Here is a 24,995-nt window from a genome sequence, read left to right on the forward strand (position 1 = left end):
TTAATCATAAAAAATTATTAATATATGCGAGTCCATAGTTATTCTAACATTATTTCCATAATTAGCAAAACTTTTATATTTATATATATATATATATATATTTAGAAATATAAGTGAGAGCTTTTTTTCTTCTTTTCCACTTTCTAAACTTTGTCATTGTATTGGAGTATCCATATTGTTTTTAAGACATTTTTTTCTCATATATTGAAACAAGTTATTTCGTTTTGACACCTATTTGCAGTAGGGGATCAAACTAAGAAGAAAAACCTTTATGTTATTCATCCCTTGGATAATTCAGGGATTGTTTTAATGTCTTGTTTGTTGAATGGAGACAACTATACTATGTGGAGCAAGGCCATGTTGAAGGCTCTTATGCGAAAAACATGTCTAGGCTTATTAATGGAGCAATCTCAAAGTTGTCACAAAAAATGCAGATTATGAGGATTGGAAGCAATACGATGACATGGTAGCCTCCTTGATCATGAATGTTATTATCCCATAACTTGAAAGCGATGCCATTTATGTAGAAGTAGTTAGAGACCTCTGGTTGGATCTGAAGGAAAGGTTTTCTTAGGTGTTAGGCTCCTGAATCTTTGAACTCAAACAAAATATTAACTTTATATCACAAGGTCAAGATTCTATCACAATTTATTATTCAAAGTTGAAAGAGTTGTGGGATGAATTGAATGTTTAATCTATTATACTTCCTTACACTTGTGATTCTAACTAGACTTTGGAAAGGTATAGAGATAGAGATCGCACCATGCAATTCTTGATGGATTTGAATGAAAATTGCATAACTATGCATGGTCAAATATTATTGATGAATTATATTCTAATAGTGAGTTAGGTTTTCTCATTACTTCTTCAAGAAGAATGACAAAGTGGTATGGTTATTTCATGTCCTACAATGAAGTTAATGTCCTACAATGAAGTCTATTACACTAGTCGCTACGAAGAGTGGTAGTGGAGGTAAAAATCATTATCAAAATCATTCCAATAATTCTAAAATCAGTTGTGATTTTTGTAGAAGAATGGGACACATCAAGGAGAAGTGATATAAGTTGCATAGCTATCCTCATAGTAACAAGCTATATAAGAGCCCAAACCAATTCACACTAGGCTAGGCTTCTACAAATTAGATTTCAACCCCTTTTTCGATGACACAAAATTTCTCTTTCACTTCAAAACAATGCCAACGGATTTTGGCATTAATTGGTACCTAAGCGAAGTCAAATTTTGTAGGTAACAATGCCTCTCAAAATAATCTAACAGGTATTGCTCTTAATGTCATCCATTCTATTCATTCAACCTCTTAGATAATTGATTTTAGGATTACTTATCTAATGGTTAGCTCTCCCTCTTTTTCTCCCAAGTAAAATCTACATATTATAAAATACTTAAGCTTTCAAATTGAGAAAACGTTTCAATTACTCATATTGGTGATGTTTGGTTGACACCTAATATTATTTTGAAAAATGTCCTCTACGTTCCAAGCTTCCATTTTAATTTGATTTCTATTGTTAAACTAATGCATGATGTGAAACGTCTTATAACCTTTCTTTCTTATTCATGTCATATATAGGACCCATTCTCGAAGAATATGATCGAAGTAGGTAGATTACATGATGACTTCTATCTTTTTCTCTTGCCAACAACTAATCTCGGATGTTCTCAAGTTGTGTCTTCCTTAGATCATAATTTATGGCATCAACGTTTTGGACACCCTAGGTACAATCGTTTCAAGTTGTTTTCACATTACATTTCAACTTTAAATTCTTCTATTAAACATGAAAGTCATGAGTCTTGTCCTCCTTCTTATCTCAAATACTATTATTATCAATTGGCCACATGTGATTTGTCGATACCAAAGTCTTCTTCCAATCCTATAAGTACCTCTCATCTACTATAAAATTTCTTATCTTATGAAAAATTCTCTCAAACACATCGTTCTTTTTTAGTTTCCATATCTTCTAGCTAGGAACCAAAGACATTCAAATAAGCAATGCTTGATGTTAACTCAAGAAAGGTCATAGCAAAGAAAATTAAAGCTTTGGAATCTAATCAAACTTGGAAGCTTATGCCACTACCACTTGAGAAATAAGTCATTGGTTGCAAATGAGTCTATAAAATCAAGTACCAACTAGATGGCACTATTGAGCACTACAAGACTCGATTAGTTGTGAAATGGTATAATTGGCGAGAAAGACTTTATTATTAAGAAACCTTTGCACTAGTAGCTAAACTCACAACAATAGGATGTTTGCTAGCTATTGCAACTATTAAAAATTGACACCTTCATCAACTCGACATTAGCAATGATTTTCTTCATGGAGATTTGAATGAGGAGGTTTGCATGCAACTTCCACAAGGTTTTCAACTTTATGGTACTGACAATGTAATTTGTAAACTTCAAAAGTCCCTCTATGGTCTCAACAAATTTCCCGTTAATAGTTTGCCAAGCTTTCTACAAAATTGTTGGAGTCAGTTATCAACAATCAAAGGCGGATTATTCCATGTTTACAAAGACAACCAACAACTCTCTTGCTATAATCCTTGTGTATGTCGATGACCTTATTATTGCAGGTGAAAATCTTGAGGAAATTCATAACTTAAAAAGTGACTCTTTATAGTCATTTCAAAGTGTGAGATCTTGGTATTCTAAAACATTTCCTTGGTATAAAAATTGCTTAATCAAAATTGGTATCTGTCTAAGCCAACAAAAATATTTCCTTGAGTTACCTGAAGAGTTTGGTCTCCTTAGCACACATTCTTCAACAACTCAAATGGAGCAAAATCTTCATTTGAGCAAGAATGATGGAGAACTTATTTCAGATCCAACATCTTATAGACGTTTGGTTGGTTGTTTGTGTTATCTCATAGTAACATGACCAAACATTGCATATGGTGTTCAAATTCTTAGTTAGTTTCCTAGGCAACCTTGCCAACCACGCTATCTTGTTGTTATACAGGTTTTGCGTTATTTAAAGAGTTGCCCTAGCTAAGGAATTCTTCTTTCAACATCTAGCTCACTACAATGTCATGCCTACTATGGTTCAAATTAGGTAAGTTGTCCTTATTCTCGTCATTTGACCATAGGATATTGTGTTTTGTTTGGAAGCTATCCTATTTCATGGAAATTAAAGAAGCAATCAACCATTTCTTGTTTTTCCGTTAAAGTAGAGTATAGGGCAATGGCAACAACCTGTTATGAAGTTAGTCGACTATGACACTTATTAAAGGATCTTGAAATTCATCACCCATAACCAACTCATCTTTATTTTGACAACAAAGTCGCCTAACATATTGTAGCAAACCTAATCTTTTATGAGCGTACCAAACACATTGAGATAGATTGTCATGTGGTTCATAAAATGATCTAGCAGGGAATAGTTCGTACTAACTATGTTTGCTCCAAACAACAATTGGCTAATATTTCTACAAAAGCTTTTGCAATAGTTCTATGATTTCATTGTCAAAATGGGTGTTCATAATCTTCACATGCCATCTTGAAGGAGTATTAAGAATATAAACTTGTCCTGAAAATATAGACTTGTCATAATTCTCTAGCAGATTCTCCTATTACCATTTATTCTCTTATTTGATTTTCTAATATTCACACTTTCCTATTGTATATTCCCCATTAATTGTACTTTCATTTGCTTTGTTTTATTTCCATAATTAGCAAAACTGCAAAATTGCATATATATACATATTTAGTTGCTAATTCACGTAATTATAGATATTTTATATTTTTTAAGAATCTATGATTAATATTAATAAGTTATACTAATTTATTATTTTTGTAAATTATTTAAAAAATAAATTAATTTATATTTTATGTAAGTATGAATTCTATGTATTTATTAATCAAATCATGATAATGTTGAGTAGATCATAATCATATACCTAGAACATCCGGATTTAATTTAATACAACCCAATATAATTCAATTTAATTTATATATTAAATACACGTGTACTTCACTTAAATAAATGAATTTGAAATTTAACTGTTCCATTCACAATTTAATTTTTCGCTACCGTGCAAAAAAGGGCCCACGTCGCAGAGCTGGATACGGAATGGAGCCCAACCCACGGAGCCCATTCTTAACCCAAAACCGCCAAGTCCAAATCCTACCGGCCCGCTCATTTGAGTCATTTCACCGACAGCGTACTCTCACATCTCAAATTAAGTTTGACAGATATTGGACAGATGCACGTGACCCTTCCACCTCTTCAATTTACCATAAATTTATGTTTTTATCAAATTTTTATGTATTTATTTTGCAAAAAATTGATTAAAAAAATTAAATTCATGATTAAAAAAAAAGAATTAAATATTTATAAAATATGTTATAAAATAATACTTATATATATTAATTTAATATATATATATATATATATATATATATATATATATATATTATATTTCTTATATTTATTTTATAAATTAAATATAATCAAAACATAACATATTCTATTCATCATGTATTAATTTAGAAGATCATTTTAGCATAGTTACCTTGTTACAACTACGTTTCAATAAGTAGCCTCACTTTCAACATCTTCCTTCATGTGGTTAAAATAATGACTTTGGGCATAACCAACTCTTATAATATAATCGACGTTCTATACAAGACCTGAGAACGAATTCAACGTTATATCGTTGATCAATTATTACTAGCAATTCTGACTTTATGTAAGTGAGTTGCAACCAGCAATCCGAAGTGAACATAAGTCACTAACCAAATATAACCTTAAAATATTATTATAAATAATTTTTTTTATTACATATTTTACTAAAAATTTTAAAAATAATAACTATAACATATACTATGTTTAAATAAACTTAAACATATGTATTATAAACTTTTCAAAAGTAGTTAGTAGTTTGATTGAAACTCTTAAAATAATATTAAACAACCTTGATATAAATTTCAAAAGTGGAAAACTTAAAGCAAAAATTAGAAATTTAAAAGAAAAATGATAAATTTCAATCAATTTGTTAATGATGAGAATATTAATTAATTTGAAAAATGAAGGGAGAATTACCCTTAAGGGTAGACTGGGGAAAAATATGACCAATGAAGGTTGGTAAATTTGATAATTATTGTAAAGGGTAGGGTAAAATTATGATAATTCCTCCAAATGCCTTATTTTGTTTAAATGTCAATACTACCCTTAATAAGTGAAAAGTAATAGCAAAGTGAAAAGCAATAAAAAATAAAAAAGAGTTTTCTTTAACCTACCTGGAGCTTGTCGGTGTTGTAGAAGGAAAAAGGGAAAGGAAAAAGGTCCAGCACTTCAAGTCATTTTATATGCAACCGTTTACACAAAACTTGTTTTTTTTGTGTGAATCTAGCAAGAAATCCATTAAAGGTCAGTTTTTTTTTTTTTTAAATACAAAAAAAAAAACGTCAGTTTATGGAAAAATAAATAAATAATTTAAAAATCGGATTGAATGAAGGAAAAGTTAATAATTTTAACAATGTAGATATAAGATATTAGATCTGAAATATTGAAGGAGGTTTTGAGAAAGAAATTACATTTTTTGTATAAAAATGTTATTTAAATTTATTATTTTGAATTTTTTTATATTATTTTGGTCATATTGAAGATGTGTTTTTATTTTTAATTTATTTTCCGGGTTGTTTGATATGATTATTATTGATTTCCATTGAAAATGTTTGCACTTTAGTTTTGTTGTTGAAACTTATTTGACATGGAAGAAGAAAAAATTTTCTCAGTTGTTTCTTGGTTGTTTGGAACCACTTTATTTGGGTATTTATGAACATGTTTGAATTTTCGTTGAAAACTCAAAATTGTAATAAATTGAGACATATTTTGTATAATAAAGAATAATATTTGTTGTATATTAGACATATATATGCCAAAAAAACCCACAACTGCCTAGTTTCATAAGAAATTTGAAATTTTAAAAATTTTATCTTATCGTAATGTTATTGTATTTATATTGTAATTGTAGTGTATTTTTATTGTACATTTATATTTTTATATAAAAAAAAAACTCACAATTGCCCAGTTTCATACAAAATTTGAAATTTTGAAAATTTTACGTTATCATAATGTATTGTAATGTTATTGTATTTATATTGTAATTGTAGTGTATTTTTATTGTACATTTATATTTTTATATAAAAAAATTAATTTTATAGATTTTTTTTATACATTTGGATTACCATCAACAACTTCATGTATTGAAATTACAATAATGTATTTTTTTTTGTCTTTTTATAATTTTGGCTTGCAATGATGCTTTATGATAGGAATACAACATGATAACCTAGAAATGTTAGTTCAGTAAAAAATAAATTTCATATTTTGTCATTTTGGAATTCCATATTTTGTTATTTTGGTATATTGTAATGTATCGTAATATTAATATTTTTTTATTATAACTATATTGCATTTGTATTGTACTTATACTTTATAATTGTCAAGAAAGAAGATGTACTTCTCAATTGGTAAATGAATTTGAGAAATTTAGGGTAAATTGGTCTAATAAAAATATGAGGCCTTCATAAGAATTATCAAATCTACCCACCCTTTTTAGTAATTTTTTTTCCTAGTAATTCTCCCAAAAAATGAAAGGAAGGGGGTAGAGAGTTAGGAAAAAAAGTGATTGTAATAAGTTGTATCCGTACCGAGCACATACCATTTTAGCCGCCATCGGTCCATCACAGACCTTAAGCCACTCTTCTTCTTCTTCTTCCGCAACTGCTTCTCAGCAACACTCAGATAATTTTTTTTCAACGATTTCAGATCCGAATACCCATTTCTAACCCACCCATTTGCTGCATCGTGGAGCCGAACCGCTTCTGCGCAACAACCAGATGTGGATTCTACACACGTGATGAGGTTGAGAAGAAACACAGATGATGAACAATTGAGGCTGTCGGATCCGGAACATCACACTGTTTCTCGACCCTTGGATAGGAAATGTGAGCAGAATCCAATGAGATTGATGGGGATCTTGGTCGTTTGCTTGATGGTTGTTTCAGTTCTGTTTTCAGTGTCTGTGGTCCTTAGAGACCCACCATCTGATGGAGTTTGGGCTAGTGAAGAAACTAAGTTTCTTCAAGTAAATCCTAGGAAAGGTACTCCTTCTTGTCATTTGGAAAAATTGGTTATTGGGTTTTGATATATGTGTTATTTGCCACTGTTTTTGTTTTTGGCTTCTCTCTCTGTCATCATGAGATTATTTAGAATCTTGTAGGGGTTTTTGAATTGGGTTTCTGCTATGCAACGTTTTTACTTGAAGAAGTTCTGGTCTGGATTTTATGAATTTGGTTTCTGCTATAGAACTTTTTTACATGAAAATGTTGCTTTTCCTATAGTGATTTCTGTTGTTGTGCTATATCATTTCAAATCATTCATTATGATCTTTATTATCCACGAACAAGTTAATCACTATTTCCTATGACAGAAGGTTTCAAACTCCTAAGAATTGGTTTTATCTTGTCCTTGAATATGGTGCACGAATTGCTTTGTGCTTGGGCTATTTGATTTGTTTTAAGAGTAGTTTCTACTCAATCCAGCAAAGCCTCATATCCCATCTATCTGCAAGAATCCATTTTTTCCCTTCAGCTTAGTTAAGGTCCATACCTTCTTTAGATGGTGCGCATTGGATTCTTTCTGATTGTTCTGATCCATGTTCTCTTTGATCTTTGCCTTCATACTTGAATAAAGCCCTCCACTTTATTAGTGTAGTCATTGCTTTACATTGCATGTGAGTGGACCATCTCAGGCAACTATCTTGGGCGTTTTACACAATTGGTGCCACCTCTAGCTCCTTGTGAATGCATTCATTTCTCATTCATATCTACGCAGTGCCCGTCAGTAACCACAACCTTTTTTCACTACTTGGACCCACATTCATCTTAGCATTCCTTCCTGCCCATCAACTTAAATCAAATCACATCTTCTTGGTGGTTCAATTGTTGGTACTTGTTGCATGAAAAGAAACCATCTTAAATGAGACATTTTCTCCCTAAACGATTCCTTTATGTCATTAAAAACAGATCTACTTTTTTTGTATTTTATTATTTCCACTCATTCATCATTAAATTCTTATTTCAACTAACCTCATTTTCTAGTATGTTGTATCTTGGCTCCCAGCAGTATGCACCATAAGCTTCATTGCCATGGAACTATCTTGAAAATTTTCCCACTATTAAGTTCATATTGGTACGAGTAAAGTTATTGCAGAACTTCATTCATGGATATTAATTTTGAATTTTGTATTTCCGTTGATGTTAGTTTTTAAGTTGAAACCTCCCTCCATCAATTTAAACAATGTAAAAAAGTTCTGATGTCAGAGCTCATTAGAAATTTCATAGCATCTTTATTGAATTTATTATTATTATTTTAATCAGGAATATCAGGCTGAGTTGTTCTTCAGAAGTATAAATTGCTATAGTTTTCATGATTGGTTCTGCTTCTGAAGTTACTTTCATCTTTTGATGAAATGTGTGGGCTGCCATTGTAAAATAGATCCACAAGGAAAATAATAAGATACTTCTTTTCTCACTCAGCTTGTTCATTTGCTTCCCATGACAAGTGCTGCCTTTAAAACCTAAGGAAATGTATAATTTATCAAAACATATAAAAATCATTTGAATATTTATTGTTCACTATACCAGATTTCTAGATACTTTACTCAGTAATATTTCCTTTGATACATTTTCACTACTTGTTTCTTCATCTCTTATTTATCGATATCCTGCTTTGCTTCCAGTTTGTTTCTGCATATTTTTCGATCAAGTTGGTAGTTGGCATATAAGTCATGGAGTACTTGTAATGTACAGAATCAGAGACCTTTTTCCTCTTATGGCTCTTGAAGTTCCAATTTAGTTTAAATTATATTAAATTTTACAAATGGATGCAAAATAAAAGGCTGAGAATGAATGTGGCTGCTTGAGAAATTGTTTTCTATTTCTCTCTGAATTTGTTGTCATCATCAAGAATCACATTTTTTTTTTTTGCAGATGCCACCTTAATTGTTAGACGGTTTTCCTGCTGCCAGAAATTATCTTACTAAAACACCATATTGATCATGATATACCATCCATCTTATTTCTACTTTCTATGAAGTGCTATTCCTGTTATCATTAGCTTCTTGTTCTGTTTTTTTTCCTGTTTCTCCTTTTTTCTTTTTCTCAAATCACAGATGCAGAAGATAATCTCTCATGGTCAGCCGCAGAACCTAAAGATAAACTGCTTGGCGGCCTTCTTGATGCTGGATTCAATGAAAGATCTTGTCTCAGCAGGTACCAATCAGCCTTATATCGCAAAGAACTACTGCATAAACCTTCTTCTTACCTCCTCTCTAAGTTACGGAGTTATGAAGCTCTTCATAAACGATGTGGACCCTATACAGAATCCTACAACCGTACCTTGAAACAACTCCAGTTGGGCCAACATATGGCGCAATCAGATTGCAACTATTTGGTATGGATATCATTCAGTGGCTTAGGCAACAGGATACTAACTCTAGCTTCGGCATTTCTTTATGCTATCCTCACAAACAGGGTCCTACTTGTTGATCCTGGAGCTGACATGCCTGATCTCTTCTGTGAACCTTTTCCCGAGGTTTCCTGGTTACTCCCCTTGGACTTTCCCCTTAAAAATCAGTTTAACAGCTTTGATCAGAAATCCCCATTTTGTTATGGGAAAATGCTCAAGAATAAGACTTTGACAGATTCTAGTTGGTCGATCCTGCCACCTTATGTGTATCTCCATCTAGTCCATGATTATGATGATCACGATAAGATGTTCTTCTGCAATCAAGATCAATCTTTTCTCCAACAAATCCCTTGGTTAATTATCAAAACTGATAACTACTTTGTTCCATCTCTCTTCTTGATCCCTTCATTTGAGCAAGAACTCAGTAACCTGTTCCCAGTAAAGGGAACGGTTTTCCACTTCTTGGGCAGATACCTCTTCCACCCCACGAATGTTGTATGGGGGCTTATCACCAGGTACTATCAAGCTTATTTAGCTAAAGCAGATGAGAGAATAGGCATCCAGATCAGAGTCTTCGACACTGGGATCGGTCCATTCCAACATGTATTAGATCAGATCATAGCTTGTACCATGACAGAGAATTTGCTGCCAGAAATCAACATGAGGGAACCTGTCGTTAGTTCATATGGACATCAGAAGTCTAAAGCTGTACTCATGACATCTTTGAGCGCTGGATACTTTGAGAAAGTAAGGAACATGTATTGGGAACACCCAACTGTGACAGGGGAAGTGATAGGCGTTTATCAGCCAAGTCATGAAGAATATCAACAAACTGAGAAGCAGAATCACAACAGGAAGGCATGGGCAGAAATGTATCTACTGAGCTTGACTGATGTGTTGGTCACTAGTTCATGGTCAACTTTTGGGTATGTGGCTCAGGGCCTTGGAGGATTAAAACCTTGGATTCTCTACAAGCCTGAAAATCAGACCGCCCCAGATCCACCTTGTCGCCGAGCCATGTCAATGGAGCCTTGTTTCCACGCCCCTCCCTTCTATGACTGCAAGGCAAAGAAGGGGGTTGACACAGGCGCACTTGTTCCTCACGTGAGGCATTGTGAGGACATGAGCTGGGGTCTCAAACTGGTTGATGACAGCCAGGAACATGGGGCATTGTGAGGACATGAGCTGGGATCTTAAACTGGTTGATCACAGCACTGAGTTCTAGTTTGTTGTTTAGTTTGAAGGAATGTCATTCAATTATTTTTCGAATATATACCCTGTTTTCCCATGCAAATCATTTAGAAGTGTTACTGTTAGTTGATAAAGGCATCAGTTGTTGCAGACATAGTGAGATGTGTAAGATTCTTACCAAATCTCTCTCTCTCTCTCTCTCTTTCTCTCTCTCTCTCTCTCTCTTTCTGTTCTCTATGTGTAATGCACATATCACACAAGCTTTCCAAGGGTGCGGCCACCTTGTCCTTCAAATTATTGTGTAAATTGTAGAGCACGTCTCACACATCCTGACGAGCTAACGAAATAGACCTTGGATCATTTACAAAATTCTACTCCGATATGTCACCGGACGAAACCACTGGATTCTGCTTCAGCATGGTTCCAAGTAATAGTGAAGGAAAAGACCAAGAGACAAGCTGAACTCCATTAAACAAAGAATGGGCAATACACAAATTCTTTAATCATGTCCATTTTTTCGTCACGGATTTCCTGCACAACCAAAGCTAAATCTTCTAAAATTCTTCTCGGGCTTTACTTGCTAATGTTGTACGCTCTTTCTGTAACTATTAGGAAAACGTGGCATTATCTTAAATTTCACCATCCATTTTTTTTTCTTCTTTTTTTATTAAATTTTTTTCCCTTTTTTCACAAAAGCTGGCGGAATTAAAAAGGAGCAAATAACATTAATTCAGACTCCATCATCTTTGATGATAAATGGCCAAGAAACTATTACGGGAAGCATCACTGAGTCACTATTATTCCATACATTATGCCATCAACATGCAGGTTGTTAAATAGGCAAATTCGCATAATGTTTCATTTCTATAGCCCTGTTTGAAACACGCTTCATGGATGCTGGTTCCTCTCAATTCTTCCTCCCTTCGCACAATATGATGTGATATCCATGCCTGCATGATCAAAAGCAAAATAAGGTTAGCTAGTTGAAGCTACCCGAGTAGTATTAAGAATCTAGAGATACAGAATTAATTCAACGAGCATAAAAACCACCCAAATTTGAATCCATACGTTGATTTGAATGGTGCACTGGTGGCTCCAATAACTGTGCTGAAGGCAACATCCTGAAATGGACCAGCCATCTTGCCACGCGGAAACCATCCAAGGTCACCACCCTTCTTCCCTGATGGACATTCTGAATATTCTGCTGCTAGCTGAAAAAACAAAGGAAGAAAAATAATTATCACAGGAACTCCAAGAAGAGAATTTTCTATCTTCTTTTCAGTTAGTGTGATGAGATGGAGATGTATGCAGATGCACAAAGGTTTAGCTGCTAAATTATGGCCTCTAAACTGGTAAATTTGTATTTGGTATGTCCAATTATTCATCATTTTACTAGATTTAAATTCACGTGGAAGGTATACACTTGTTTCAGGGCAGCATTCAACACCAAGAACACTGTACTTATTTTATATTTGGAACTCATCACATCAACTCACTAGACACCAAGGAATATTCTCTGTCTCTGTCTCTCTCTCTCTCTCTCTATATATATATATATATAGAGAGAGAGAGAGAGAGAAAGAGAATCAACAGTTATTTAAGTGGAGATTAACTTGAAATCAAAATTATTGAATGAGATGGATCCAAGTCAAATATATCAAAGCAGCCTGCCAACTTCAATTCCTTTTATGAAGGGAAAAATATAAAAAATGGAAGGATAGGATGTTAGGAATTTACCTTAGCAAACTCAGCTGGTGGAACCTTGTCTCCATTACTAAGCCAGCCATCTTGTAGCTTCTTGTATGCTTCATTAATTTTGCCTTGCTTCTCACATAATATATGTCTTGCTGGAAGGGAATTGAAAGGCCAGAACAATCAACATGAAGATCAAATACTTAAATTAACAATTCCAACTAAAATGCAGATGAGGAGACCTTTGACATATGTGCAAGTGCCGAGCCCATCAGCAGACTTCCCAGCTTTCCCCTTCCCCTTGGAAGCATTCTCGTCACCTCCACTAGCTGCCTGCTTTCCCTTTCCCTTCCCTTCTTTTGCCTTTGAGTCCTTCCCCATAATGTTACAAACCTAGATTATAAAAGCATGTTGATATTCAAGAAGCATTACCCAAAGCTTAAAACCATAAACAGTGGCTTGATGGAAACTAGTTAACACCACTGCAATCACAAAGTACAGTAAATGAAGGAAATTTCTAGGGGTTATAGTACATGTAGGGCCACCAGAACTTACCAAGACAAGAGTTGTGGGAGAGGAGAGGGAGAAATAATGATGTTTAGCAGACCAAGAACTTTTATCAAAAAGTATTAGCACACAAAAGGGATTGGTGTCACAAACTGCCCAAAACAGGTGGTAGAGGGAGGGGGATAAAGAGAGATAATGAGGTTTAGCAGACTAATAATTTTAATTAAAAAATGTCAGCACGAAAAAAGGGTTGGTATCACGAACCCTAACTAATTGGGATTAAAGCTTTGCTGCATTGAGCTTTTTAGTACTATTAGTATATTATAATCTCAATCATGTCAACCTCATCCATTAAGATGAACGCATTTCTTTTCCACCCTGTTTACCTGAAAATAAAATCTAGTGTAATTGATTTTCTTGGCAAACAGAAGACCATCAAAATGGGTCATCAAAAAGTTATAGCCAATTATTCAATTATTTCACATTTTTGAAATTATACGCACTCTTTTCATTAAACAAACAAAAACCAAATTTACATTAGGAAACTCATGCTATGTTTAATTCCAGGAAAATACTAAGAAAAAAACATATTAAGAAAAATGATTTTCTCATGTTTGATTTTTCTATGAAAAATATGAAAGAAATCAAATATTAAAATTAGTTAAAAGCTTATACATTTTCAAATTATTTTGATCTTTTTTATAGAAGAGTTAAAATAAGTGCAATAAGTTTGCAACATATTTGAATAATTTATTGACATCAAATATATTTCTTTACTTTCTTTGATTTTTTCTTTCCTTCAACTTTTCCTCCCTATTTTCTGTACCTAGCATTTTCTTTCAAATTTTCCTCAAAACCAAACACAACTTCAATACTTCCAAGGGTAAATTTCACTCACCTTCCCTCAAGTTTGGGCTACTACACTTAGCTGCTATGAGTTTAAAATTTCATCAAATAACTCTTATTTTGAATCAAAGGAGATGAATGAAAAATAAAAATAAGAAGGATAGAGGAGGTATTTGAGGAAATTTCAAACTAGTGGGCTAAGTATATGCGAGCCAAACCTCAGGGAAGACCAAGTGAAACTAACCCATATTTTCAAATTATTCACAAACCCAGATGTTGCAAAGAATTGCTAAAATATTCCCAGGACTTTAACATCAAAATATAGAATTCTTTCATAATATATATGGCTTCGCTCATCCTCAAATTCCTACTTAAATTTCTTCCAAAAAATTCCCCATACTTCCCACCCCTGCGCCTAATAATTCCCAAACCCTCAGATGTCGTTCACTTTTGCCACGCTTCATCTAAGCGACTGTCCCCAAAACCCTGAAGTTTACCCTAAACGCAATAAATAAACCAAACTCTGAAATCATTCATCCTACTAACAGATAAAAACAGATTTAAAAACACACACACACACAAATTGCATGAGTCTCATCATCCTGATCATCATTCCTCCATAATCAAAATCCACTTATACGGTTATACCCAGACACAAAAATTAAAATTAGGAAAACCATGACTCGATAAAATCAAAACCGAAAGCTTGTACCGTTAGATTAGGATTATATGCAGCATTCATCCAGAAGAACAAAACCCAAAAAGAACGATTCCGAATACAGTGAAACAGCATACATGGAACGGGAGAGAAAAAGGGTGTGTTAGTTCTGATGCAAAAGGGAGAAGTGGGTTTCGATGTTTTACCTTGGATTTGATGACCGCCTCCAACAACACAATTGAGAGCCAGCAGTGATATGATCTCTTCTGGAGGCTTAACCTTGAACTTGATATGGGGTCTTTTTGATACATTTACGAATTTACCCTTTTAAACATGTTTATTATTTCGGAAAATCTCATTTTTCTCCCTCAAATAAATATTCAACTTTAGGCCATGTTGGGGAATTACTCACAAGTCACAACAATATTCTTTTGTTTCTAAAAATAAAAACACATGAAAATAGATTTGGTTACCAATTGTTCTTCAAATCAGTTTTATGTGAGGTATAATATCAAAGGTATAAATTATAATAAACAATTTTATGTGAGATTAGTAACATTACTAACATTAACTAAAACAAGTTCTAACATAATAATAAGAAACTTGACCATTATTCCACAACAATTTGATTCAGTGATTATTACTTTATAATTATCAATAAAGAAGTTGTTGGAGAAACTAAGAGCCTTTCACTCTAGTGACTAAGATTTTTTATCCCATCACATATACGAGGACAACTCAAATAGGTTGGATTGAGTCGACAAATATCTCATACATTAAACTCATTTGCTTAAATCTAACACAACCCAAGGTTCAACCCAATTCAAACCTTAAGCTTATTCTTCTAAATTTTGATTAAAATCAAATTAGTAAATATAGGTTTGTGATAATTATGGTTATGTTAATAAGCGTTGTATAAGTTTAACATCCATTTCCTTAAATCTTTTTATCAATCAACATATATCTACTAAATAAAAATTATAAGTCACATTCGTTTAATTAGAATTTTAATACTTTTACGAATAAGAGTGCGTTTGATAGTGATTTTAGGAAGTGTTTCTAATCTTTTTAACACTTGAAAATTGTTATCTTTCAAGTATTAAAAATACTTGAAATACTTCCTAAAATCCAAACATACTCTAAATACTTAGATATGTAAATTTATAATATTCATTTACTTAATTAATTAGTAGTTACAACCCTATGCTACAATTGATAAGTGATATTTTCAAGCAATTTCCAAGTCAATATTCAAATTAAGAATAGAAGTTATACTAAAAAATACATTATTTGTGGTCATAAAATACACGAAAAATAATTTATTGCCTGATGGGTCTGCAATTCTTTCAACAAGGACATTCCACCCGCATGCGACATACACTGCTTCAGGTGATATCAATGGATACTCATTTCAGTCGGAACCATAAAAAGGTTTTGGCCAGCATTCAAAAAATTAGACGGCATGAAAAGAGACATCACTGAAAAGCAGGGCACCAACTTCACGGTTTTTCATACCATTCAAGTGGCTGTGTTTCAATCAAGAGAAATCCAGTGGGTAGTAGCACTATAGGATGAGGCCAATATGGAGTCGTCAACCCTGCAATTAATGGTATAGCAATCAGATATATATTATGCAGCGGACAGAGGTATTAGAGAAGTTCCAGGAAGGGGAAACAGAGGCAGTCTAAGATGGTATAGAAAGAGGGAAACAAGCCAAGCTATTAATTATTGATTCATTGAAAACTCTTGAGTAAAAACAGTGTACTTAAATATGTACTTTGTATTGTATGGCTACAAAATTACATAACCCCATTTGATAATTTCCGGTTAGTTTGCCACTCAATGGACATGTTTATTAATAAGTTAAATCTGGACTCCTGATAATTAAGCATCATCTTTGGTTTGACGACCTCTAGATTCTGTTCATGAGGTTAAAAACATCTATTCCTTCAAGGCAGCATCTGCTAATCAGAGTCTGAATCTGATAGTGGCGCCTGGTACGCATCTTTTGGTTCCATGTCAGTGATGGATGTAGGTCGATCTTGGCTTGACACAGTTGTTTTGCGGTTTCGCCGAGTTTTTCGATCTTCATCCTGAAAAGAAACATGACATCTTGTTAGTAGATATAACAGGAAGGAGAATAAAATGCACACCGCACGTAATAAATGTACTTTCTTCATTAGCCTGGTAGCCTAGAACAGGTACTCTCTGTATGATCAACGTGCATGTTTGAGGACAGGTGCTGGAAAGAGAAACAACACCTTTTTTTTTCTGAATTAAGTAGTTTAGAAACCAGTGTAGGCAAATGCCCTAAGCCATCACCTACCATGTTACTTGGCTGACTAGGCTGATCTAATCGGCTTTGATGTGTTGCTTGACTCCTCTTTAGCCAAATGCTAGCAAAAGACATTAGTGATCCCAAAAGCAACATAGGTCCAATCCTTGGATCTCCCAGGCGATCATTCATTCCACTTATGATGCTTTTGATCCTGTATTTCAACCCCTTGCTTGTGGAGAGAATGCTTTGGGCACCTTTTGACCAGATAGGATCCACATCCTCAGGAACAAGCTGAGGAGTTTTTGTTCTCTGCATTCAAAAAGGATCAAAAAAATGTTCTTATCTTGAAAAAGAAAAAGGGAAAAGAAACTAAAAAGCCTGAGAAGAGAAAATCTCCTGAACCCCAGAGCTTTTACATTCTAAAATTTACAATAAAATAGAACCAGTGTATGTTCAAATAGTAGCCACCTTCCATCACCATTCTATGGTTGCCATTTACAATACAATACAATCCACAATTTTGTTGCAATTAGTCAAATATTTTGGATGCCACTCAATAGGAATGATATAACATTTAAAAACAAGATTTTAAAGGCTAAGATGCTTTAACTAAGGCCAATAAAATACAAGGATAGGTATAAGGAGACATGCAAATGCACAGTGGGTAGCATGGTCAATTGATTACCAGTTCTTCCTCTGAAGTTGAGACCAATCCTTCAGATGTATGGGGTAATTGATCACTCTTAATGCTAACAATGCATGATGATAATGATTTGTTTCTTTTATGGTACAAAATAACTCATGGTCAAAGTTCAAAACAAGTCTCCAGTTTAAATCAATAAAAAAATATTTTTATCAACATTAATAATGATGATAATGTATATCATGCACTTCAACAGCCTCTATCAGAGATAGCCTCTTTTTAAGCTTAATAAAGTGGACAAATAAATATATGATAAGGTAAGAACACATTACCTCCTGCCAAATGAGGGGTTTTTTTAAAAGCTTTAGCTAATAGAATTTGGTCCCACAATGCATATCAGTCTCGTTTGATGAGAGATCATATGTTCGAACCTCACCATATATTTGTTTGTCCACTTTATTAAAGCCCAAAAGAGGCTAACTATGATAGAGGGTGTTGGAGTGCATGATTCAAATCTTATGAGCATAAGCTTTTATGAAAATTGATTGTCTAACATGATATCACAGTCTCCTTTGATGAGAGGTTGTGTTCGAACCTCACTGCATATTCACTTCCCTAATTTATTAAAAAGCCCAAAAGAAGCTAATTGTGGTTTTTACCTACATGCCCATGTATATCTCCATGTGTAGGTATGAGGTTGCACGTGACGGTGGGTGTTAAATAGTATGATATACATTGTGGACCCAAATCCTATAAGCTTAACTTTAGGAAAATCGATTGTCTAACATGGTATCAGAGTCTCATTTAATAGAAGGTCATGTGTTCGAACCTCACTATATATTTATTTCTCCATTTTATTAAGCCCAAAAAGAGGCTAACTATGATAGAGGGTGTTGGAGCGCATTCTATACATTGTGGACCCAAATCTAAAAAGTTCAAACTTTTTAGGAAAATTGGTTGTCTAGCAGAAAAAATATATAGAGAGCCTGCTTATAGAGTTACAAATGTAGCTTACAAAAAGGGGGAGATCCCTGGAGTCACCATCCTTGATTATCTGTGAGATCCATTTAATAATCTGCAAACAGAGTACATCAACATGGGGAGACTGATAAGAATAATGTGCTAGGTTATCAACTGAATCTGTATATATAACTGAGGTGATCATAAGCAATTAGTCATAAAGAAGGAATCGGCCATATATAAAACTGAGGTGATCATAAGCAGTTAGTCATAAAGTAGGAATCTGCAAAGGTAAAAAACAGCATGCACAGCTGGGAGATATCCATACCTCTGGAATTTCACCTGAACCATTGTACCTTGCCACAAGCTGTGATGCAGGATCCACATCCTCCTCCTGAAATGGATTCCATATGCCTTTTGGCCTCCTCTCAACCTTCAAATCGTCTACAGTTGCATTTCTTTTGTAACGTACAATAAATAACTGTGGTACATCAGCCACATCCCTCCTCGGTCCACAAGTATCATAGCTATCCTCAGAATGAATATAGAAGAAGCAATATTGCTGCATAAAAAGAGATACTGTCAGTGCCTAACAGAATAGCACATCATCACGAGTCAAAGAAAATGGAATTCAAATTATCTATATCTCTGCACTTCAAAAGAAAATTGTTATGATGCTTCTACAGAATATGACGCTTGGAATGATATTATCATTTTAACTACATGAAATATAGGTAGACTGCTAGTCCTAAAGTCTTCCTCATCTACATTCATAATCCCATCCAAAAAAGCTAAAAATTTATGCACTCAATGCTGCCTTATGTTCTTAAACAGTCCTCTTGCTGTTTTTGAGTGCAAGTGGAATTAATACATGGTATATATTTCCATATGCTACACCCTGGTGCCTTAACAGATTCTCAGGTCCTTACTTGTTAACACTAAGTCCCACACCTGCTATGCCAGGATACAGGGTTCTGCATCACACTGGACTTCATGATTATAGCTTGCTTCATAGGTTGTCACCAATTGACAACCAAAAATGGGCTAAATCTTAATGCGAAGTTACACCTCCAAATGTTGGCATAATATTTGTAACCATAATGGCTAATCCCGGATTGTTCAGTAGTTAACCAGTGGATGTATACAATGCCTATGGGTGGATGAATGGCTAATAGAGAAAAAAAAAAAAAAATAGTAGCCCAAGCTGTCAGCTATATATGGATTAACACACAATGCACATGACCATTCAGAAAATATAGTATTAGACGGAAGATATTAAGACACTAGACTTTTCCCTTCCAGGTTTGTGTGTCTGCATGTCATTTTTTTTAATCCTATAATATCACCAAATCCATAAAAACATATTTATGTAGAGACAGAGAGATGGAGAGAGAGGGAGAGAAAAGTTGACCATTACACATAAATAATATTAGCATACCAAATTATGCATGTTCTTGAAAATTTAGACCAAAACATTAAGAGATTGTATATAAGTGTATCAGAGGAACAGTGTTGCATGATTTAGTACTCTAATTATTTCTTCATATCTCTAATGAACTAAGAATTGTTTTGTATAGTACATTGGAAGAAGAAACAAACCAATAAGAACACTAAATAAAATACTATCCCAACCACACTAGCTTGACTAGATGAATATTTTTTTCACCATTTTCAAATAAAAAATCATATTCCATATTGATATGTTCGTAAGATGAAACTTCACTGTTGTCTGGCCCATGTTCACCAATCAGACCATATAAATAATTGATGATGAAATCCAAATTACTTAATTAAATAGAAAATGTTGGTTGGTGCCAGAAAAGGCAAATACAAATGGAAAACTATAAGGTAATATATCTTTTCCATTTTTCTTATCCTCTTCGTTTTCTTTATATATAATCTTTCAGGAAACTGGAGCAGCAATGGGTATATAACCTGGGCACTAGACAGATGAAGGTGATAAAGAATGTTTCATCAAATAGTGACAAAGTAATTAAAATCAAACTACGATGGAACCATAGCTGAACATATTTGACAGCATTTCGATGCCTTCAAATGTCATGGTGGTTTATAAAATGGTGGAAATACATGGTTTCCCCAACTTGGGCATGACTTTTGCAATGGGATGCCATCAACTAGGTAAACTATATGGCACCTGCTCGCACTTTTGGTCCTAAATAAGTTTGGCCTTTAGACTGAACAATCAAGCTGAGTACCCCCAAAACATAGCATCACATGCATGATCGGAGTAAGTATTATGGACTGGAGCTAAGTATATGAGTCCAAAATACAACTTAATTGAAGCATCATAACACGCTTGATAAAAAAGAAAAATAAATAAATAAACTTACCTTTTGGGCTTCCCCATCCAGCCAAGTAAATGTCAATCTCTTGTCTTTTAGAGCAATTGCTGATGGTTCCGATGGTTGGTGTTTATCAGCTCCATTTAACTCAGCAGCACTTGATAGTATTTGCTGGACCCTGCGCATGGTCTGTCACCATAATTAATTCACTCTGCCTGCTAGGCTTGAATAATATATGAAAATTTTGACAGCACATAAATGAATTTATTCCATATTATTTTACTTATAAATGTGGAATGCATAAATTTTCTATTCATTTTAAGTTCATATTTCATTAAAATGTCCCATCTTTTGCTTTCTTCCATTTTTTTCACTACTTTTTTTTTGGATGGTTTCACTTAAATATTTGTCTGCATCTACAATGCCATGAAAAAGTAGAGACCGATCCTCATTGGATTCGTTGTCAAGGCAAAAGTAGAGAGACTGATTGATGAGGATGAATCTTCAAGATATATATCAAGAAAGGGAATTAGTATTAGTTGTAATTAAAGTAGGATTAATATTACTTAGAATTAAATTAGGATTAATATTTGTTGGAGTCTAATTAGGATTAGCTAGTTGAGTTATAATATAATTAAAATTTAAGTCATGATAGGTTATTAGAGTCTTAGTAGACTTTGTATATTATAATTAGAATTAGAATCATAATAGGTTATTAGAGTTCTAGTAGACTTTGAATTTCTTAGAGAAGCCTATAAATAGGTTAATCGATGTAAATCAAATGAATGAATTTGATGAATAATATTATACTTTCTTTCATTGCAAGGTTGCAACCCTCAATGGTGAGACTCCATTGATTTTCTTTTAGGTGAGACTCCTAGAAGGTCTTAGTGAGACTCCTAGAAGGTCTTAGTGAGACTCTAAGGTTTTCCATCTTTTCTTCATTGTTTCTTCTTTCTCTCTGTTTCTTATCTTATTATTTTCTTTACCATAAAATTTATTCCTTGTTCCTCTCCTTACACCCTAAAAATAAAACCCTAGCCCACCTACCCTTGAGTGTAGGCAACCATCCTAGGGTTGTCCTACATCACTAATTCTCATTGGATTCAGTGTCAAGGCAACATAGAAGTAAATGATTCCAACATAAAAGGAAAAATCTACCATCTAGAGCTTAAACCATTAAATAACATCAGGGGAAAGAAGCTTACTTCACGCATTTTGTTAAGTTCCAGGCTTAGCCTTCCTGCAAGAATAACACAATACCAAGTCATGGTATCATATCCAGCACGAGAATAGCCTCGGGCATCACAGCCCAGCTCCATCGATGTTATACTCCGCAACTGGGGAAGCTCTGAAAACACAAGGCATAAGAGATCAAAAGTGTCCCTATAAATGTATAAAATAAGTAGGCTCAGCAAAAACTTGGTAGAGTATCACCAAGAATCAATCTTGTTTTAAATATTACAGAAACAAATAAACAGCTACTAAGTGAGTGAGGTATATCGTCTCATAGATTGAAACTGTCAATTATAAAAACTTTTGTATAACAAGCATCAGATGGAGGCTTAGCATCCATATGGTAACTGCAATAATCAACAACGGATAATGAATATTACATGCCTCTGGAGATCTCACTGCACAATAAATTTGATTAGAACCTTATTTATTCAATATCCCATGACTAGAAGATAACTACAAACTTCAAGGCAAACACTAGCTACACTAACTTTCCATAAAAAATGTCAGAACTTTAAAGAAATCCAAAATTATTGAATAAGTAAAACAACAAGGTTATATATATATATATATATATATATATAAATATATACAGAGAATTTTATTGGCTTTTCCTCATTCTACAACTTTTGTTTACACCTTTTTCTTCTCTTTTGCCTATTTTTTCCATTACATTCCAAACATCCTCCCTCCCGCCCTCCTGATGCAGCTTTGGGCCTGTTTGCCATGAAAATAGGTTTTCTTTATTTATTTTTTCTAATTTTCTTATTTTTAAGATTTCTTATTTTTATTTTTAGGTTTTCAATTTTTTAGGTGTCTATCTTTTTTGGGTTCGTAATTTGTTTTCATGTTATCTGTTGGTATCGAGACCAAGATCACAATCCTTTTCCTAGTTCTTGGTATTTCTTTAAGAAAATTAACAAGTTACCTTTTGTCATTACACAATTGTGTCCCCCAGCAGGCAGTATTGCAAATCTCTCCCAGCCAAAAAAAAAACCTTGGAAATTATCAAAATTAGGTCTATATCCATGTGAATGCCTTTAGGAACAGAAGGACAGTAGCCCTTGAGACCTGGCCCAAGTGGCAAATGGTTGGGTGGCAATGAGTGAGAGTTCAGCTCGATCCCAAGATGGAGAAAAAAATAAGGAAAAAAAAATATATCCCATGGAAAGAAAAGAAAAAGAAAAACAAGCAGAAGCAAAGTAAATACATATTCCTTTGTTTTTCAGTCTTTATTCAAACAATCCACAATGATCCCTTAAGATTTTTTCATCTCATTTTCAACACAAAAAAATAATCTGACTTGTAGTTATAAAGAAACATTTTATGCTTGAACCATCTAACACCAGTACTCATTCATGAAGCATGATAAGGAAAAATTAATTAATGATAACCAGCTTTTAGATGGATGAACTAAAAGCAACAAAAAATTATTACTATATTATACCTTGTTGTTTATTCTGTTCCATGATATTTACAAACCATGAATTATTGAAAAATCCTGCACACAACATACATTCATTAGCTTGGCCCATGAAGCAACAGAACTTGCATCACAATATTTTTTGAAGCAACAAGAGAGAACGCAAATCAAGCAAAGCACATACCATGGTGCACAACAGGTTTGACACCTGGATCTTTCAAAAATACAATAGCAGGTGCAGATTCCACCTCAAACCTGTTGTCAATAATATAACTTTTTCAAGGGTACAACTATAAAATATTTCAATTCTCATAACATTTGTGGTTGAGATTCCAGTTTGAGTGATTAAAGACAGAAAATCTAGACCCACTCATTTTTTCACTTCATTATTTTTTACTGGGAATGGTGGGGGAGCCTTCAACCTGAAATTAAACACCATGAAGGCCTTATTTGTGGGATAGAAAACCCCATTGAATAAAATAAGATACATCCTTTAGCCAGATTCAAAATAGATGAAAAATGGACAAGATTAGGTTTATCATAAATATTAATTGATTTTATCCAATAATTATGATAGCACCATAGAGTAATAAGTATTTGACTATATGAAGTATCATGTCCTTGCAACACACATTGTCACTAACTTGAGATGCTTCAGAGATATAGAGAGAGAGGAAAAAAGAGGGTGTGGGGTGGTGGGTGGAGAAAGAATAGCTAAGAACGCCGTTCCCCTTATTTTTTTGCATTACCCTCTGTTTTGTCACACACGTTGTATATCTAGCATTTGACATGGCATATTTATTGTACGATTTAGGCTCCACCAACTAATGAGTCCATAAGTCAGACTCAGCTAAAAATTAGCATAATATGATAAACATCCACTTTGCCTAAATTTTTTTTCACTCTTTTGAAGTGAATTACTCAAAGAAAAGAAATTGAACTTAAATCAATGCCAAAAAACCATTCATTTATACCATTACTGTAAACCTGAGCTCCTGATGCACAGGGCATATTAGGTTCTAATCACCGCTTAAGTGATTTGCTGAGAATCATATAAGTGTTGAAACAGTTGTCCTTTTAAAGAAAAGATTGACACCAATTAATTATTATCAAATATTGTAGTTGAGTATTAATGATAAACAATTATCTACAGTATTGTGATAGAACTAAATAGGGCAGGTTTCCCTATCCAACAATGGTCTCAACCAACGTTCACAGCAGGGCCCTCTCCTACCACCAACTGTCCTCCAAGGGATTTTGAATCAAATTTTTGCCTTGACAGCAGGTGAAGAACCCACCATAAAATAATCTCAAACCTTGTGGTTCATATTTACTTCCATTGAGGCAATCCCATATAGTTGGGATGAAGCTTGTTGGCTTTGGTTCCCATATTAGAACCCAACCAGATAAAGACATTCAATGAAAGTAAAAGAGCATAATAAATTTTCATGAACGCATACTGCAAGAATAGAAAGATAGTATATCCACATACGTATTCCACCAAACTGAAGAATCCTCTTCTTGCCATAGTACAAATGCAAAGGAAGCATGAGCCCAATAATTCTTAGCAGCTTGGCGCAAGAAAGGAGTAGCCCGTTGCCCAGTTCTTGAGAAGACTATGACTTTCACCTATATTTTAGAATTAATAAACGTAAATATTATGACAAGTACATCACTAGATAGCAAATAAAAATTAAGGAATAATGCTGCAGTTAAAGAGTGCTCAAAAGTGATTATTAAAAGACTTCACTAAAAACATAAGCATTTCAA

General features: G+C 33.7%; 3 protein-coding genes across 4 annotated transcripts in view; 1 reads left to right on the top strand and 2 right to left on the bottom strand.

Moving 5' to 3' along the window:
* The first annotated feature begins 6,685 nt into the window (after nt 1-6,685).
* LOC117904603 (galactoside 2-alpha-L-fucosyltransferase-like) lies at nt 6,686-10,860 on the top strand. The gene is made up of 2 exons (XM_034817289.1): nt 6,686-7,120; nt 9,193-10,860. The coding sequence occupies exons 1-2, from the start codon at nt 6,877-6,879 to the stop codon at nt 10,662-10,664; spliced, it is 1,716 nt and encodes a 571-aa protein (XP_034673180.1). The 5' UTR covers nt 6,686-6,876; the 3' UTR covers nt 10,665-10,860.
* A 523-nt stretch (nt 10,861-11,383) lies between these two features.
* On the bottom strand, nt 11,384-14,689 carry LOC117904604 (peptidyl-prolyl cis-trans isomerase NIMA-interacting 4). 2 transcript variants are annotated; one of them, XM_034817290.1, is made up of 5 exons: nt 14,589-14,689; nt 12,614-12,764; nt 12,417-12,526; nt 11,748-11,890; nt 11,384-11,629 (listed from the first exon to the last, which is right to left on the bottom strand). In XM_034817290.1, the coding sequence occupies exons 2-5, from the start codon at nt 12,750-12,752 to the stop codon at nt 11,587-11,589; spliced, it is 435 nt and encodes a 144-aa protein (XP_034673181.1). In that variant the 5' UTR covers nt 12,753-12,764; nt 14,589-14,689; the 3' UTR covers nt 11,384-11,586. The 2 variants fall into 2 exon arrangements, with proteins under 2 accessions (XP_034673181.1, XP_034673182.1); XM_034817291.1 differs by lacking the exon at nt 14,589-14,689 and adding an exon at nt 14,437-14,520.
* A 1,390-nt stretch (nt 14,690-16,079) lies between these two features.
* Nucleotides 16,080-24,995, bottom strand: part of LOC117904602 — a 31,989-nt gene continuing 23,073 nt past the window's right edge. Inside the window, exons 12-20 of the mRNA XM_034817288.1 lie at nt 24,718-24,854; nt 23,410-23,480; nt 23,250-23,303; nt 21,775-21,917; nt 20,615-20,755; nt 18,592-18,825; nt 18,319-18,378; nt 16,709-16,969; nt 16,080-16,475 (exon numbers count right to left, since the gene is read on the bottom strand). Of these exons, the coding sequence (XP_034673179.1) occupies nt 16,347-16,475; nt 16,709-16,969; nt 18,319-18,378; nt 18,592-18,825; nt 20,615-20,755; nt 21,775-21,917; nt 23,250-23,303; nt 23,410-23,480; nt 24,718-24,854 (1,230 nt within the window). The 3' untranslated portion in view covers nt 16,080-16,346. The remainder of the gene's footprint in view (nt 16,476-16,708; nt 16,970-18,318; nt 18,379-18,591; nt 18,826-20,614; nt 20,756-21,774; nt 21,918-23,249; nt 23,304-23,409; nt 23,481-24,717; nt 24,855-24,995) is intronic.

This window comes from Vitis riparia, chromosome 17 (genome assembly GCF_004353265.1).
Source record: "Vitis riparia cultivar Riparia Gloire de Montpellier isolate 1030 chromosome 17, EGFV_Vit.rip_1.0, whole genome shotgun sequence".
In the NCBI taxonomy this organism is placed as follows: Eukaryota; Viridiplantae; Streptophyta; class Magnoliopsida; order Vitales; family Vitaceae; genus Vitis; species Vitis riparia.